The sequence below is a fragment of the Nesoenas mayeri genome, assembly GCF_963082525.1.
Source record: "Nesoenas mayeri genome assembly, contig: SCAFFOLD_59, whole genome shotgun sequence".
Lineage (NCBI taxonomy): Eukaryota > Metazoa > Chordata > Aves > Columbiformes > Columbidae > Nesoenas > Nesoenas mayeri.
Window position 1 is genome coordinate 127,168 of NW_027660042.1, and position 18,669 is coordinate 145,836.

The 18,669-nt window shown below is 52.7% G+C and overlaps 1 protein-coding gene across 1 annotated transcript; it reads left to right on the forward strand.

Moving 5' to 3' along the window:
- Positions 1-1,239: 1,239 nt before the first annotated feature.
- On the forward strand, positions 1,240-6,211 carry LOC308052287 (aurora kinase C-like; the record flags this gene model as incomplete). Its single annotated transcript, XM_080364369.1, is given in 10 exon segments — positions 1,240-1,287; positions 1,660-1,699; positions 1,869-1,935; positions 2,626-2,817; positions 3,344-3,416; positions 3,418-3,483; positions 3,685-3,833; positions 4,196-4,310; positions 4,312-4,371; positions 6,017-6,211. Coding segments are annotated over 10 exon segments (1,005 nt in total).
- Positions 6,212-18,669: the final 12,458 nt, after the last annotated feature.

Here is an 18,669-nt window from a genome sequence, read left to right on the forward strand (position 1 = left end):
GTGCCACTCAGAACAAAGTACTGAAAACCAGAGAGGCAGTCAATATCACTGTACTTTACAAATCACCAGCTTCACTGTATTTACAGCTTTCCTCAGGCACGTTCAGCATCTCCAGAATCAACACCTGATTGTAACTCACTAGTAACAAACCCACAACTTTACCAGTAAAGGGGAAGAGAAAGACAGCCAGGGTTTCCAGAAATCATGACAAGGCAACAACTGGAGTAGGATTCATCATTAACTGGCAAGACTTTTTTAATAAAGTACGTACTCACCGCTATTGTTCTTCGCCACGTGTCCTGTGTCACCGCACCGTGTCTGCCCAGCGCTGGGGGACAGCCCGTGTCTCCGGGCAGGAGCCCAGGCCCTGGTACCGACACGGGTGCTCCTGCAGAAAGCGTCCCTGCGCACACAGGGGTTCAATGGAATCAGGTGCTTCACTTGCAGCAGCAACAGCCAAAAGAGAAATGAAATGCTTGAAGAGAATTTTCCCTGAACGCAGGAACACCCGCGAGCTCTGCAAGAGACTCATCGTTCCACCAGCGCCGCGGCCACCGAACCTGCAGCCCGTCCGAACTCACACGCTGCCCGCGCCGCCTCAGCTCCCCCAGGCAGCCCCGAGGCGCAGCCCCGCGCCCCTTCCAGCGCTCCCGCCCACACAGCCACTCTGCGCTCGGCAGGGCGAGCCTCGGCCCGGCCGCCCCCCGGAACCGTTCTGTCTCCTCACCAACCCCCCCGGACCACAACTTCCTATCCCGATCGCCGCCTCCCTGCACGCGCTCGAACCCCCAACTGCGCCCGGCAGCCAATCAGCGCTGAGCTCCCGCCCCACCCGCTAGGCGGGCGGCGTGGCTGGCCAATGAGAAACGGCGTAAGCACGGTGGGGCGGGAGGAAGGCGGGTGGGGAGGAAGGCGGGTGGGGGCGGGGCCGTCCGCAGCGGGGACCAATGGGCGGGCGGCGCGTGCAGCCGAGGGGCGGGTCTGAAGGCTGTGGCGGGAGGGGGCGCAGAGCGCGGCGGGCGGGGATCGGGGACAGCGGGTCCGGGAACGGGGATCCGGGGACAGGGGGTCCCGGGGGTCCCGGGGGGCTGGGAATCCGGGGACAGCGGGTCCCGGGGGTCCTGGGGGGCTGGGCGATCCCGAGGGGTTGGGGATCCGGGGACAGCGTGTCCCGCGTGGTTGGGGGTCCCGAGGGGTTGGGGTCCCGTGGTGATGCTGTGTCCCCTCCCCGCCTCCAGGATGGCGCAGAAAGAGAACGCGGACCCCGGCGTGTCCAGCCTGCCCGAGGTGACACCCCCTCCCCCGCGACGTTCCCCTGCCAGGGTGTCCCCCCGGGGCACTCGGGGTGACGCTGCCCTTTCTGGAGTGTCCCAGTCCCTGGGATGGGGGGTCTCGGAGTGCCCCAAACCCCTCCGGGGGGGCCGTCCTTGGGAGGGGGTCTCGGGTTGCCCCCTGGGCCCCATCCCTGGGGCACCCTCGGGGCGGGTCCCGTGTGCTTTGGGGCCGCACCGACCCCTGGGGGTGGCCCCGTCCCAGGGGGGTGCGCTCAGGCACCCCCAGGCCCTTTTTGGGGGGGTGTCCTGTCCCTGTGGAGGGTGTTGGGGTCCCCCACCCCTGCAGGGTGTCTCGGGGTGACCCCCCTCCCCGGCCGGGCCGCAGGTTCGCCGCGAGGAGCCGCTCACGCCGGAGCGCTGGCCAGGTACGGGGAGGGAGGGTCCGGGGGACGGAGCCCCATGGGGAGTAGTTGGGGCACCCGGACGCCTGGGTCCCTTGGTGGGGGCGCGGGTGTTACCTGGGGGTCCATGGACGCCTGTGTCCCACGGGAGGGTCCTCGGGGGCCCCCAGGGTGTGTGTGGGGGTTCCCGCAGCTGAGCCTTCCCCACCAGGAGCTGCGCCCCTGCAGCCCATTGCCCTGCAGGCCTCTCCCCCGCCACAGTGAGTGACGGTGGGGGCAGAGCTGGGGGGCCTGTGGGTAACAGGGACCCCTGGGGTGATGTGGGACACTGGAGACCCTGGGGTGATGGGGGAGGGGGTGCCAGGGACCCCCTGGGTGGCACTGGGGGATGCCAGTTACCCCCTGGTGACAACGGGGGGCTCCTGGGGAGCTTCTGGGGACCACAATGTGGGGGTCCCAGAGACTCCCTGGGTGTTGGGGGGAAGGGGGCCCTGGGGCCCCTGGGGTGATGGTGGGTGGCACTGAGGGGACCCTGGGGTAATGAGGATGGCTCCTGGGATCCATGGGGTGACAGTGGGGAGGTCCTGTGGTCCGTGGGGTGTCCTGGGAACCCAAGTATAATAAGTTGGGGGGTCCCAGAGACCCCTTGGGTGATGGTGGGCGGCACTGTGGGGTGTCCTGAGGACCTTGGGGTGATTGTGGGGGCTCCAAGGACACTTTGAGTGGCACTGGGGGGCCCAGTTACCCCCAGTATGACAGTGGGGGAAGCATCCCAGAGACCCCATGGGTGGCAGTGCGGTGGTCCTGTGACCCCTGGGCATTGGTGGGTGACACTGGGGTTGGTGTTGACTATGTGTGGGCGCAGGTGCTGGGTGTCCCCCCTGTGATGGGGTGTCCCCCCTATGATGGGGTGCCCCCGCCATCGTGTGTCTCTGCCCCCCACTCTGCAGACGGACCTTCACGCTGGATGACTTTGAGATTGGGCGGCCGCTGGGGAAGGGCAAGTTCGGGAGCGTCTACCTGGCACAGGAGCAGAGCACGAAATTCCTGGTGGCGCTGAAGGTCCTCTTCAAGTCCCAGGTGGAGAAGGAAGGGGTGGAGCACCAGCTGCGGCGAGAGATCGAGATCATGGCCCACTTACAGTCAGGAAGCACAGGCATGGGGGTGTCGGGGGGAGGCGGGGTGGGGGAGCCTGGGGACCCTGGGTGGTGCTGGTAGGGTCCTGGGGACCTCCTGGGTGATGGTGGGTGGCACTGGGGCGACCCTGGGCTGATGAGATAGGGGGTCCTGGGGTGATGAGGTGGCACTCGGGGACCCACGGGGTGACAGTGAGGGGATTCTGGGGACCCAAGTATGATATCAACAGGTCCCAGAAGACCCCCTGGGTGGTGGTGGGTGGCACTGAAGTGACAGTGTGGGAGTCCTGTTGTCCTCTGGGTCATGGTGGGGGCTGTCCTGAACACCCTGGGGTGACAGTGGAGGGGTGTCCTGGGGCTCACTGGGGTGATGGTGGGTGGCACTGGGGTCCTCTAGGTGACACTGGGGGTGTTCTGGGGTCCCCTAGGTGACAGCGGGGGTCAGTTGCAGAGAGCCCATGGGAGGCACTGGGGACCCTGGGGTGGTAGTGGGGGGTCCTGGGGCCTCACCATGTGTCCCTGTTCCCCTCAGGCACCCCAACATCCTGTGCCTCTACAACTACTTCCATGATGAGCGGCACGTGTTCCTCATCCTGGAGTACGCGCCCGGGGGGGGCACTCTACAAGGAGCTGCAGCGCCAAGGCCGCTTCGATGGCACCCGCATCGCCACGGTCAGGTCACCCCGAAATGGGGCAACCCTAGCGGGGAGCTCTGGAACCACCCCAGACACCAGGGTGACCCCCACACATGGGGGTCTGGGCCCCCTGACCAGCCCCAAATGCTGAGGTCCCACCCAAGAATTGGTGTTGGGGTCCCCAAGGGCCCCCTGGTCAGTTTGGGGGTGCCCTGACCCCCTCGTTTCATCACCCCAGCTGATGGAGGAGGCGGCAGACGCGGTGCTGTACTGCCACGGGAAGAAGGTGATCCACCGGGACATCAAACCTGAGAACCTGCTGCTGGGGCTGATGGGGGAGCTGAAGATCACCGACTTCGGGTGGTCTGTGCACGCCCCCTCCCTCCGGTACGGCTGTGGGGGGCCCTGTGGGTCTGGGGGAGCACCCTGTGGCGCTGGAGGAGCCGAAGATCACTGACTTTGGGTTGTCTGTGCACCCCCTCCCCTTTGGTATGATCTGGGGAGGGGCCCTGTAGGGCTGGGGACGCTCTGGGGGGGGTCCTCCATGGGGCACCCTGTGCGGACAGGGACACAGCAGGGGCTGAGACCCCATGGGGATGGCGTCACCGGCCTGGGGGTGGCAAGCACCCCAGAGGACTCCAACATGCCAAGGCGGGGCTCCCCCTAAAACAGAGCTGCCTTTATGTACCTCTGGAGAGGCGGTGGGTACGTGTACACATGGGGGTGTCTCCTCATGGGGTGCCCCCCAGGCGGAGGACACTGTGTGGGACGCTGGATTACCTTCCCCCTGAGATGGTGGAGGGACGTGAGCACGACGAGAAGGTGGATCTGTGGTGCCTGGGGGTGCTGTGCTATGAGCTGCTGGCTGGGCACCGCCCCCTTCGAGAGCCCCTCCCACAATAAGACCTACCACCGCATCACCAAGGTGGGGACTGCGCCCTAGGGACCCCCACCCACCTGGGGAGCACCTCCGGGGACCCACAAGGACCCCAGAGCAACCCTCAGCCTCACGTGCTGTGCTCTCACAGGGGGGACCCTGCCACAGAGACCCCATGTTTAGGGAGCTCACACCCCCCTGGAATCCCCTGCCATGGGGACCCTGCCTGTGGAGAGCAGCCCCTGCCCCACTGTCATGGAATATTACCCCGAAGTACAACAGGGTCCAAAGCAGCCTTTATTAAACTGGTGAAACAGGGTTTTAATATTCCAAAGTGACTTAAATACAGGTTCGAATATCAGCTGGAAACTTATTTAGGGGCGGCAACCACTACAGCAGGCGGTCCACAGAGTGCATGCACGTGGCTTCACTCAAAACAATGCCGGAGTCGCCCCTGAGTCCCGGAGAAGCACACACTTGCCCAAGCCTATCCGTAATTATTTTAAAGAGGTAATTTAGAGTATGTGTGAAAACGGGCACAGAAAGTATGAATATATTCGCAATCCTGCGAGAAATTTTCCTCCATTCGGTGCTTAAGTTTACACAGATCCTGTGCTACCTTTAAGCAAACACACAAACTGAAGCACATCACGCACCACATAATGAAAAACCACGCCGCAAAATGCCAGGTTTCTGCAGAAATGTTACTCAACCCTCTAAAAAGTACCTCAATCTCTGATATCCTGCCGACTACGCCAAATTGTCACGGAATATTACCCCGAAGTACAACAGGGTCCAAAGCAGCCTTTATTAAACTGGTGAAACAGGGTTTTAATATTCCAAAGTGACTTAAATACAGGTTCGAATATCAGCTGGAAACTTATTTAGGGGTGGCAACCACTGCAGCAGGCGGTCCACAGAGTGCATGCACGTGGCTTCACTCAAAACAATGCCGGAGTCGCCCCTGAGTCCCGGAGAAGCACACACTTGCCCAAGCCTATCCGTAATTATTTTAAAGAGATAATTTAGAGTATGTGTGCAAACGTGCACAGAAAGTATAAATATACTCGCAATCCTGCGAGAAGTTTTACTCACGGCCGTGGGGGCGAGGCAAGCGGAGACTCCGTTCCGGGGAGCTGGGGGGGGCCGTGGCTCCTGGCGGCAGTGGCTAAGCTCGTTCTCTGAGAAAACTCCAACCAAAAAGGAAGTTTTCGACGAGTGTCCCGTTTTTAAGAGCTTGACCTGACTGCAGTCATTCCTCCTATTCCTGGAAGCCCCCCAAAAACATCCCCCACCCTGGGTGTGGGCGCCCAGCGGCTTTTGCCCCTAACGACTCTGCTGGTACGGGTGCTCTGGGGCCAGACAAAGAAGCTGTTAGGCCCACGGCAGCCAGGAGAGAGGGGGATGTGCCCACTCCTCCATACTGAAGGAAGGAGGGGGAGAGTGGGGGCAGAAGAGGGGGAGAGAGGCGAGGGGGGGTTGCATTCTGCCACACCCACATGCTGCTGGGGAACCCAAGGGCTGGGCAGGACCCCAGGATCTGGGCCCCACATACACAGCACCTGCCCCACACCCTCCATTCTCACTGTGGGGCGAGACCCACGACTGGGGGGCCAGGGACACCGGTGCTGGGTGGGGGTGTCCTTGTGCCCCGTCCATTTCCAGGGTCCCTGAGTCCCCCGCGTCCCGCCAGGTGGACCTGCACTTCCCGCCCCCCGTGCCCGAGGGCGCCCGTGATCTCATCTCGCACCTGCTGCGCCGCAGCCCGGCCCAGCGCCTGCCCCCGCGGGACGTGCTGCAGTACCCCTGGGTGCGCACCCACTCCCGGCGGGTGCTGCCCCCCGCCTGCGCGTCCCCACCCCGTGAGTTCAAACACTTGGATTATTAAAGATCTGCGGTAATATAATAAATATCAGCCTGCAGCTTTGCTAAACATCCGTGTCACAGTTCCGTCCAAAGGTGTCAACTACTGCATGAAACAAAAGTAAAGCTGCAACTCCCCTGCAGCAGCTGCCGAGCGCAGGGACACGGCTGCGAGGCCTGACACCTGCACCCCGGGCAGAGCGCGGGTGGCACCGCGCACCGGGCAGACCGCGGGCGACAAAATTCTCAGGGAAAAAAACTGGAGTAGAATAGCAGCAGGGCTGGCACAAGCTGGTACCTCCACAGAGGTCCAACCCGAGCATAGTAAACCATAGACTTCTGTATCTTTACAAACCGTTCATACCATCATTCAGTCCAACAGCAATATTTAACTGTGAGGTCTTCTTGCTTCTCCTTGGATTTTTTTCTCCGATTCCACGTGGGCCTTTGTTTTTCAGCTGTAGACATTGTTTATGGTCCATAGCCTTGCAGGTACTGTTTTGTCTGAATAAATCCTTTCTTCTCAGCAAAGTGTGAAATAGGCCCCATTTTGCAGATGTCTGTAATGTCTCCTCTGTGTTAGTTTTGGATCGTTGTTTTTCCCAGACAGTTCCGTTCTTCCCAGTAAAGTGCAAACAAGACCTTATCTTGCAAGTGTTCAGTGTGGTTTGTAGTTTGTAGTCAGGCCCCCACCTCCTCTGGACACGTGTTCATTAGAGCATAAGCAAAACAGCGCTGGGTGCGCGGGGGATTCACTCCGCCCAACATGCACACCTTTAAACAATAAGAAGTGTGCTTAAATACAGTAAGGTGTTACTTATTCATAATGACTCCAGGAATGCCTGCACATATTCATAACCTTTCCCACTTCTGATTAAAATGAGTCTCAGAGAACCATTTCCATAGACGCTTCCCTGTTGTGCCTGCGCAGTGCCACTTGGTGAATTTGAGGAGGGGTCTTTGGGGGTCTTTGGATGAAGCTCCTTCAGCTTCGTCACAGTGAACTTTTTACCTTTGGTTCATTATGTTGAATTGACTGGGACCCAAGCTGCCAAGTTGAATGAAACCAGACTGGCGCCCCCTTTTGCTGTTAATCTTCGTTATCTTGTCTCCTCAAGTTTACAGCTAGGTGCAGTAAAACTTCTTATCTTGGCATTCAATGGGGTTCTGTTCTTCTTAACATAAAGCTCTAAACTAAGCATTTATTGTGTGGCTAAGCCTTAAAGTGTTAGTTCGTTAGTAGGCACCCATTATATGTTTAGTTAACCCTTAAAATGTTAGTTCCCTCTGTCAATACAACTTAATAAGCAAGTTTCATAACTTTTTACATAGAACTTAATCACCTTTTTCCAGGTTCAGAGACCGTGCCTCACTTCGTTATATCTGTAAACATCAAACATCTTAGCACGAATCACAACTGCATTTTTCACAAGAGTGTCCTGATTGCGGTGCTGAGTGTTGGATAGATTTGAGCTGCGTAGCGGAATTGTTTTGTTTTGGAGAGGGTGGGATAAACTTGGAACACAACTTGTGAGGGCGGTATGTCGTGGGTAGGCTTTAGTATTATGCGTGGAGCGCTGCTGTAAGCGTTCATAGTTATTGCCTGTCTTTGTTCCAAGATGAGCCGCGTCGTTCTGTGTGACGCGTAACGGGAGGACGGCGTAGGAGCGTCATTCTGAAAAAGAGCCCGTTGAGGGGTATTTTAGCTGGCAGGAAAGAGACTGGGGAACCGCACGCTGATAATGCGAGTAGAGCAGCCTTGATGAGATGTGATGAGCAGAGGTCATTGTGTAAAGTGGACAAGGAAGGAAAGGCTGTGGGCAAAGCGCGGTGCTGCAGCCGGCCGCCCCAGGGCGGAACTCTGCTGTGGAATTCCTGTGTTTCAGAGGAGGAGCTGTGACCGCCCCATGCTCAGCAGACCCCCCAGCCCAGGTCGGGGGAGCAGCCCCAGAGCAGGACTCGCGGCACCGTCCTCTGTCCCCAGCGTGCCGGGGGGCGGCTGCCGGCCTGTGGGACGTGGATGCGGCTGTTCGGGGCACTGACGCCCCGTTTTTGCGGGGCTCTGGTATGTATATATGTAGATGGCATTTTAAAGTCATGAGCTGCCCGCTGAGGCTGTTTTCCTTTTCTACCTTTTTTTTTGAGTGAATAAATGGGGGGACACGGGGGATGACGATGATGTTACTGGAGGAGCAGGCCAGTGAAAGATGGGGGCTTACAGCCCCAAAATGCCTGAAGAGTCATGGGCGGGGTGTTCAGTGGTACTGTGGGGAGGAGAAATTACTCCCCATCCCCTGCAGGGAAAACAGAACAATCCCACATCAAAGCCGTCCTAGAGAAATACTCGCTGTTTGTCATTCAGGTTCTAGAACGGCCCAATGTCCTGTTAAAGGTTGTGGTGGTGCGGGTGAGGGATCCCCAGGCTGTGCCGGGACCACAGGACGGCTGCTGGTGGAACCGAAGTCAAGGACAACTTCTCAGAGGTAAGAACCTTTCGATTTGTTCCCCTCAGGACACACCCCTTTGCCTCTGGACCCCTCACAAGCTTACTCGCCCCCTGGTTCCCTCAGAAACCCATTTCCTTCCAGTTCCTCTGCGACTGCCCTGCCTGCCTTTGGGTCCCTGCAGGCTCTTTGGTGGCATCACGGGGCCTGTTTGACCTTTGCCCCATTAAATTCCCCTCTTTTCTCTCTTCCCCTCAAAACTTGCCCGTTTGCTCTTGCCACATCCCAGAGGCCTCATTTTTCCCTCTTGTCTCCTCTCAGGACCCCTCATCTGTTGGCCCCTGTCGAGGGTTTAGATTGCGGGGTGACAGTAACACCCTGGCAGATGTATTCTTAACCCACTCTTCCCCCCCCCACTTCCCCCTTTTTGCCCCTCCCTCTCCCCCCTTACACTCAGGACAGGCGATTGGGAGAGAAAAAGAAGGACAGAGAGAAGAGAGTTGGAAAAAATTGAAGATGTTTTACTAATGCTACTAATAAGAATAGAGAAAATAATACAAAATATACAAAACCAATCTTGAAAGTCTCAGCAACTGCAGAGGCGGCACCCGAAGTCCTGGACTGGACTCTGCAGCCAACCGGAGCTGGATTCAGTCTGTCACTAGGCCTCAGTTCGCAGGGATGACTAGCAAGGTCCTCTCCTAATGTCGGCCATAGGGAAAAGGGAAAAAGGGACGAGATCCTCGTGATCTCTCATTTTATATGAAGTATTCACGTGAATGGAATGTTATACACAGTTGGTCAGTTTCTTGGTCACTTGTTTCTCGTCGCCCCTCTCGCGAGATGTCCATCCGCGCTTATCAATAAGTTTTCATTCCATTGCTAGGTTTTACCAAAACATGTGTCTGGTTCTCCAGGAAAATGCAGTTAATATGAAGGCTTTAGCTGACAGGCAAAATTCACTGAAAGAGAAACTTGTTTTTAACAAAACCAGGACATTCCACCCCTTATAATATGCCACTCACTGAATACTTAAACCTTATCAATACAATCTATCAACACAATCTAATTAATCACTACTACTATATATATATACACATATGTACATATATACACAGGAGTAATTAATCTAAATCAGTGGACCATCCTTTAAAAAGTTCATTAAGTTCATTTTGTCACAGCAGCCTTCCAGGGCAGGAAAAATGGTACAAGTGCATCTCATGACCACTGTTTGTGGGTTAAAGACATCAACTTCGAAGAAGTTGTCAGGCGCCACTCGAAGAAGGCTAGCTCTGGTTTCATCATCACTGTCTTGATCTGAAAGACACTTATTAAATACTGTTAGTGTGGCAATTCGCATCCTGCAGTTCAGTATTGCATATTTTCACCTAAGCTCAAATCCCCTTGAGGTACACACCGAACTTCCCCATCCTTAAGCATCACCCACCAGGTGCTGCCAGGTCCCTGGGCAAAAACAATCCCAGTAATGGGCTTGCCTTTGCCTGAGGCAGGAGTAACCCAGAGCACCTTTCCTAACATGTTTTTCATGTGTACTACAGGGACTTTATCTCCTTCCACAGGATGAAGAATCTCTGATTGGGCAGGCCCGGCTCGATTGGTTGATCCCCTGGTGTTGACCAACCAAGTGGCTTTTGCTAAATGTGAATCCCAGTTTTTAAAGTTTCCACCACCAAGTGCCTTTAGTGTAGTTTTTAGCAAACCATTGTACCTTTCAGATTTCCCAGAGGCTTGTGCATGTTATGGAATATGATATACCCACTCAATACCATGTTCTTTGGCCCAATTGTCTATAAGACTGTTTTTGAAATGAGTACCATTGTCGGATTCAATTCCTTCTGGCGTACTGTGTCGCCAAAAGATTTGCTTTTCAAGGCCCAAGACAGTATTTCGGGCTGTAGCATGAGGTACAGCATATGTTTCCAACCATCCAGTGGTTGCTTCCACCATTGTAAGCACAGAACGCTTACCTTGACGTGTTTGTGGAAGTGTAATATAATCAATCTGCCAAGCTTCTCCATACTTATACTTTAACCATCGCCCCCCATACCATACAGGATTTGACCGTTTTGCTTGTTTGATTTCGGCGCAAGTTTCACATTCATGAATAACCTGTGAAATAGTGTCCATAGTTAAATCCACCCCTCGATCACGAGCCAATTTATACGTTGCATCTCTACCTTGATGCCCTGAAGCATCATGGGCCCACCGGGCTAGGAAAAGTTCACCTTCATGTTGCCAGTCCAAGTCCACCTCAGCTACTTTAATCTTAGCAGCTTGATCCGCTTGTTGGTTGTTTAGATGTTCCTCGGTGGCTCGACTTTTAGGCACATGAGCATCTACATGACGAACTTTCACAGGCAGGCTCTCTAGCCGAGCAGCAATGTCTTGCCACAGTGTGGCAGCCCAAATGGGTTTACCTCTGCGCTGCCAGTTGCTTTTCTTCCACTGCTGTAGCCACCCCCACAAGGCATTTGCTACCATCCATGAGTCAGTATAGAGATAAAGTATTGGCCACTTCTCTTGTTCAGCAATGTCCAAAGCCAGCTGGATGGCTTTCACTTCTGCAAACTGACTAGATTCACCTTGTCCTTCAGTGGCTTCTGTAACTTGTTGTGTGGGACTCCACACAGCAGCTTTCCACCTTCGATGTTTTCCTACAAGACGACAGGATCCATCTGTGAACAGTGCATACTGCTTATCAGTCTCTGAAAGTGTATTATATGGTGGTGCTTCTTCAGCACGTTTTACTTCCTCCTCATCTGGAGACATCCCAAAGTCTTTGCTTTCTGGCCAGTCTGTAATCACTTCTAAGATTCCTGGACGGTTGGGACTTCCAATTTGAGCTCGTTGCGTGATCAATGCAATCCATTTACTCCACGTAACTTCGGTTGCATGATGTGGAGAGGGAACCGTCCCTTTGAACATCCAGCTCAGCACTGGCAGTCGAGGTGCCAGGAGGAGCTGTGCTTCAGTACCGATCACTTCTGAAGCAGCTCGAACTCCTTCATATGCTGCTAGTATCTCTTTTTCAGTTGGAGTCTAGTTGGCCTCAGATCCTTTGTATCCTCGACTCCAAAAACCTAAGGGTCGACCTCGGGTTTCTCCTGGTGCTTTCTGCCAGAGACTCCAGGTAAGTCCATTATCTTCGGCTGCGGTGTAGAGGACATTTTTAACATCTAGTGCAGTCCAAACTGGTCCAAGGGCCATCGCATGAGTTATCTCACGCTTAATTTCTTCAAAGGCTTGTCGTTGTTCAGGGCCCCACTCAAATTGGTTCTTTTTACGAGTCACTCGATAGAGAGGGCTCACAATCTGGCTGTAGTCAGGAATATGCATTCTCCAAAAACCTACAATGCCCAAGAAAGTCTGTGTCTCCTTTTTATTAGTAGGTGGAGACATTGCAGCAATTTTGTTGATCACACCCATTGGGATCTGACGACGGCCATCTTGCCATTTTATTCCTAAAAACTGGATCTCTCGTGCAGGTCCCTTGACCTTGCTTTGTTTTATGGCAAAACCAGCATCCAAAAGAATCTGAATTATTCTCTCACCTTTCTCAAAGACTTCTTTCGCTGTGTCGCCCCATACGATGATGTCATCAATATATTGCAAGTGTTCTGGAGCTTTACCTTGCTCCAGTGTGGTCTGGATCAGTCCATGGCAGATGGTAGGACTGTGTTTCCACCCCTGGGGCAAACGATTCCACGTGTCCTGGACGCCTCTCCAGGTGAAAGCAAACTGCAGCCTGCACTCTGCTGCTACAGGAATAGAGAAAAATGCATTAGCAATGTCCATTGTAGCATGCCACTTAGCTGCCTTTGACTCCAGTTCAAATTGCAGTTCTAGCATGTCAGGCACAGCAGCACTCAGTGGTGGCGTAACTTCATTCAGGCCACGATAGTCCACAGTTAGTCTCCACTCGTCACTAGACTTACGCACCGGCCAGATTGGGCTGTTAAAAGGTGAACGAGTCTTACTGATCACACCCTGACTTTCCAATTGACGGATCAACTTCTGGATAGGAATCAAAGAGTCTCGATTGGTGCGATATTGCCGGCGATGCACCGTCGTGGTAGCAATTGGCACCTACTGATCGTCAACCATCAGCAGTCCTACAACAGAAGGGTCATCTGAAAGACCAGGCAAATCAGACAGCTGTTCAATTTTCTCAGTGTCCACAGCTGCTATACCAAATGCCCACCTATACCCTTTTGGGTCCTTAAAATACCCTCTCTTAAGGTAGTCTATGCCAAGGATGCACGGAGCATCTGAACCAGTCACAATGGGACGCTTTTGCCAGTTTTTTCCAGTTAGGCTCATTTCAGCCTCTACAACAGTCAGTTCCTGGGATCCCCCAGTCACTCCAACAATATTGATGGATTGCGTTCCTTTATAATTAGAAGGAATTATCGTGCACTGAGCAGCAGTGTCCACTAAAGCTTTGTACTCCTGGGGGTGTGTTGTACCAGGCCATCGTATTTGTACAGTCCAATAAACTCTGTTATCCCTTTCCTCCACCTGGTTGGAGGCAGGGCACCTCTAATTTCTGTTTTGCACAGTCTCTGGGTGTGAATTAGAGGTTCCTTCAAGAGCATCAGAATCTCTTCTGCTCCTTTTGTAAACTGGAGCAGCCACCTTCCTAGGAGTTTTTCCTTTGATCTCACGTACTCGTTCTTTGAGTTCTGAGATAGGTCTTCCATGCCACTTATTCATGTTTTCTCCCTGCTCATGTAGGAAGAACCACAGTGAACCTCTTTTTGTGAGCTGCCTCTGTCCTCTCTCTCGAGATTGGAAACGTCTTTTCCTAACAGCTGAAACATAGGTTTGTGCAGGTCGTGAATGGTATTTGTCTTCTCTGAGTTCTTTGATCTCTTGCAATAGCTTTTCAAACCGGTCATCAGATTTTTCGCACAGTTTCTCCACAGCAGAGACACAAGCCCGTAGAGAACCAGCAAGGCTGTCCTCAAAGTCATGGAGCTGCTCAATCACTTCAGTAATATCTTGTCCACCTCTAGATGACCAGAGCATTCCTGCCAATGACTTAGCATATGCAGGTGATGCACTTTGTACAAATCTGCGCCACAGAGGTCGTGAACAATTGATTCTATCTGGGTCTGTTCCCTCTTGGCTGTTTGGTCCAAAATAGATGATCTCTTGCACAGCTAATTCTCTCAGGAATTGAATACCTTTCTCCATAGTATTCAATTTCCCTAACTTGGATATACAGTCTTCCTTGTAGGGAAATCTTACTTTCATAGCTGCCAGGAGTCGGGTCCAGAGAGTAGTGGCATTAGACTCTCTTGAAATTGCCCTATCAATGGTGGAATCTCTTGACAGAGATCCCAGCTGCCTGGCTTCACCACCTTCCAGTTCAATTGTATCTGCCCCATTGTCTCAGCATCGGAGCAGCCAGGTTAAAATATTCTCTCCTTCATGACGACTAAAGTCTTTTTGCAGATCTCTCAGCTCACCTGGAGAAAAGGACCGAGTGGTGGTCACTTCATCTCCTCCCTGTCCTGATGGTGCCTCTTGGGTTGATGTTGGCCCTGTGCCATCATCTGCTGCACGGGTAGTCTTCCTAGTGACTATCTTACAACCAGCAACTGATGCTGATATGGGTTTACCATCATTTGATTCATTTCCAGAGTCTGAATGACTGTCACAGTGATCGCTATGGTTACAGCGGCAACAGTGCCCAGTGTGTGAAGAAGGGGGGGCTGCCTTTAAGGCTGCAGAATTATTGTTATCACTAGTGACCTTGGCAGAAGAACTCTACGGAGGAGCTGTAGCTTCAGCCTGCGAAGGCATTGGGGGGGCAGCTTTTGCTGTTTTGCTCTTCCTCGAGCGGCCAGGAGTGCTTTTTGCTAAAGCTTCCGAAGACGCACCGCAAATCTCAGGACTAAAATGGGACGCAAACCTCCTGTTGAACGCTATTTCTCTTAACAGAAGCACAAACTGACACACATTCAGAAAACCAGATAACACCATCACAGTTCTATCAAAACTCCAAGGATATTCAAAGCTCTCTAAAACATTTGCGAACTGTCCTAGCAAAAAAACGAAAGTATTGTTAGTCAGCCTTTCTAAAGATTCGCTTGACCAATTAGCAAACACAGAGCCGTACTGCTCTTTAATCTCTCCTGGAGGCTTTTCAAGGTAAAGCAGAAGCGAGTAGAAATTCATTAGTGGCTGCAGTATAATGAAATAAACCAGTGACAAACCACACAGTATCATCATGAGCATTGTCCAGTTCCTTGTTGTTATATAATGAATACTTCGATTTAAAAAGAAAGCCCAGCACAGATATGGAATCAGTGAGCACAATGTAGAAAATAACTGATACAACTTATGCCATAGCATCTTTAAATCAATGTAATTCACTTTGCTTTAATACAACCAAATAATATCCGAAGCAAACAGACGCGCGAGTATCACAACTCTATGAGTTGGCACCGTGCCAAGAAAATTGAAAGGTACGTCAGAGCAGTAGAAAAGCCAAAAATCTCCAGATTTACCCCTTTCTCTTCCCCACGTTGGGCACCAATTATCTGTCGAGGGTTAAGATTGCGGGGTGACAATAAAATCCTGGCAGATGTATTCTTAACCCCCTCTTCCCCACCACTTCCCCCTTTTTGCCCCTCCCTCTCCCCCCTTCCACTAAGGACAGGCGATCGGGAGGGAAAAAGAAGGACAGAGAGAAGAGAGTTGGAAAAAACTAAAGATGTTTTACTAATGCTACTAATAAGAATAGAGAAAATAATACAAAATACACAAAACCAATCTTGAAAGTCTCAGCAACTGCAGAGCTGGCACCCAAAGTCCTGGATTAGACTCCACAGCCAACCAGAGCTGGGTTCAGTCTCTCACTAGGCCTCAGCTCGCAGGGACGACTAGCAAGGTCCTCTCCTAATGTCGGCCATAGGGAAAAAAGGAAAAAAGGGACGAGATCCTCGTGATCTCCCATTTTATATGAAGTATTCACGTGAATGGAATGTTATACACAGTTGGTCAGCTGTTTCTCATCGCCCCTCTCGCGAGATGTCCATCCGTGCTTATCAATAAGTTTGCATTCCATTGCTAGGTTTTACCAAAACATGTGTCTGGTTCTCCAGGAAAATGCAGTTAATATGAAGGCTTTAGCTGACAGGCAAAATTCACTGAAAGAGAAACTAGTTTTTAACAAAACCAGGACATTGGATCCACACCCCATTACTCCAGGAGGTTCATGGATCCACCAGGTTCATGGATGATTCCTGAGGACCGTCCAAGTGTTGGCAGTGTAAGAGAGGAGCAGAGCAGGGTCAGCTCATGGGTCATGACTGAGCACAGCCACCCCAGCAGCAGCCGTTCCCCATCTCCCAGGCACAGCCATGCCCACAGCATGCAAATGGCACTGCCATACATGATTAGCCAAAGAGAGGCCTTTCCTCCTTCCATATTCCCAGGAAAATCTCCCTCCTGTTCCTCCTCCACCTGCAGACATCAACTGCTTTCCATTGCTGGGCTCAGACATGGCTGGAAGGGTTCACTGAAGCCATCAGCCATCTCATTGCTTCTCCCTGGCATGCCCTGACCTCTCCCACACCTACAATGGCCAATCACGGCTGCTCAGGCCTCCCACTCTTCAGAAGACACCTCGAGCTTCTTGGTTCTTGATGGTGCTTATTATAAACTTCCTCGCCCTCTCCAGAGTTCACGGTGAGCTTTCTTGTCCATAACAGCCCTTTATGACCATGTCTTAGTAAATGGTTGTGTTTGTATGATCATTTGTGCAGAAAGGGCAGTCACAGGACAGCACCCAATATGTCAAAACTGATGCCGAGTGAAATGCCGTAAAGCCCCGACGAGTTCCCCCTGTGTCGGTGTCTCTCCTGGAAGGAGTCTGTCCCGAGAAGGGGATGCAGCTCCTGCCACTCTCTGCAGAGGCACATGAGCAGTGTCCATCACCTGGGGACACAAAGGGTGACATTTGCCACACCACCCGTCATCTGAAACACTTAGATGTGTGCTTGTGGATGAGGTATGGAGCCTTATAGTGCAAATACCTATGTAACTGTCATTGCCAGAGGGGCGATCACACATGCAGAGTACTATTTTACACATATTTAAATATAAGCATGTTAAACTTTTATTTTTCTTTTTAAAACCGTCATTCCCAGACAAATTACACAAACACTTGAAGGATTACTCATGTCTTTTAACATGATTATCCTCAGAAGGCCACCAGCTTTGCTTCTCAGGAAATGGAATCCAGAGTCCAAGGGCAGGATGGTTTGGACTCTGTGCTGGGATTTGGAAACTGAAACGTGCTCCCATCTCCCAGCCCCCTGCCCTCCTGAGTGAGGGTGTGAGACATTCTGCCAGCCAGGGCTGAACTCACAGCCATGACCAGTATCTTATGTCCAACTGCAGCCAACGGTGTCCTGCCAGCTCGGGATTGCAGCTTCCATTGCTGGAGGTGTTTAAAAGATGTGGAGATGTGGCGATGAGGGATATGGTTTAGTTGTGGACTTGGCAGTGTTTCATTGACAGTTGGACTCCATGTTCTTAAGGGTCTTTTCCAGCCTAAATATTTCTATGATTATATGGTTCTATGTTGCTATGATTCTATGATTTGGGTTGGAACTATTCCAGTTCCCATCATTTCCAGCTTCCCTCAGAGGCAGCTGTTGTGTGGCACAACTGTCCTGGCTCTCCAGGCAGGTTGGGCACTGGGTTGGTGTTGGCGTTAGGAGTTTTCCACTTCCTGGGATAAAAGACTGTTGAGCAGAGACAGTTGTAGAGATTTGGGTCACAGGGGTTTGCAGCAATCCTGTCAAAATCTGAGCAGGATGAGCTTTGGAGCCCAGGGAGGACAGAGACATTCTCAAGGATGGTTTTGAACAGTGGCACTATCTATCACTAATAACAGCACCAGGGAACTCCTCATTCTTGGTTATGCTGCTGAACTAAAGGTCTTTAGTGTCCCTCCCAGCAGTCATTCTCACTTCTCAAAACTACATCTCAGTAGTTATCCTCTTGCATGAGTTTCTGGTTCCAGCCAGGCGGAGGAAAGGGATAACAGAGTTTACTGGATGGTACACATAAGATGGCCTGCTACAACACACCCCCAGGAGTACAAGGCTTTGGTGGACACTGCTGCTCAGTGCACAATAATTCCTTCAGACTGTAAGGCGACACAACTCATCAGTATTTTTGGAGTGACTTGGGGGATCCCAAGAGCTGACTGTTGTAGAGGCTGAAAGGAGCCTAACTGGAAAAAAATGGCCAAAGCATCCCATTGTGACTGGCCCAGACGCTCCGTGCATTCTTGGCATAGACTACCTTAAGAGAGGGTATTTTAAGGACCCAAAAGGGTATAGGTGGGCATTTGGGACAGCAGCTATGGACACGGAGAGACTTGAAGAGCTGTCTGATTTGCCTGGTCTTTCAGATGACCCTTCTGTTGTAGGACTGCTGATGGTTGATGATCAGCAGGTGCCAGTTGCTAGCACAACGGTGCATCGTCAACAGTATCGCACCAGTCGGGACTCTTGGATTCCTATTCAGAAATTGATTCGTCAACTGGAAAGCCAGGGTGTGATCAGTAAGACTCGCTCACCTTTCAGTAGCCCAATTTGGCCAGTGTGCGAGTCCAGCGATGAGTGGAGATTAACTGTAGACTACTGTGGCCTGAAGGGCGAAGGGGGAAAAAGGGTGAAGGGAAACCTTCTCCCACGGTTTTGATTGTCTCCCCACGATCAGACCACGACAAAAACAGAGAATCAGTGCGGTGAGGCTGTAGAGTGGCCCTTGGCTTGTCCTGCCAACAAGCTCTGAATGCGGATTCTTGCAGGTGTAGCAGAGCAGGCAGCAGCGTCTCTGAGCAAAGCTCTGGGGGACAGGGTCCTGTGTGCTGGGCACAGCTTCCCTCGCCATTCTCTGCTCCCTCCTCCGTCACGCAGGGGCTGCCCCACGCCGCACACAGCCAGTCCCAGCCGGGCCCGGAGGTGGGTGTGTCCATGGCAACCGCCCGGGC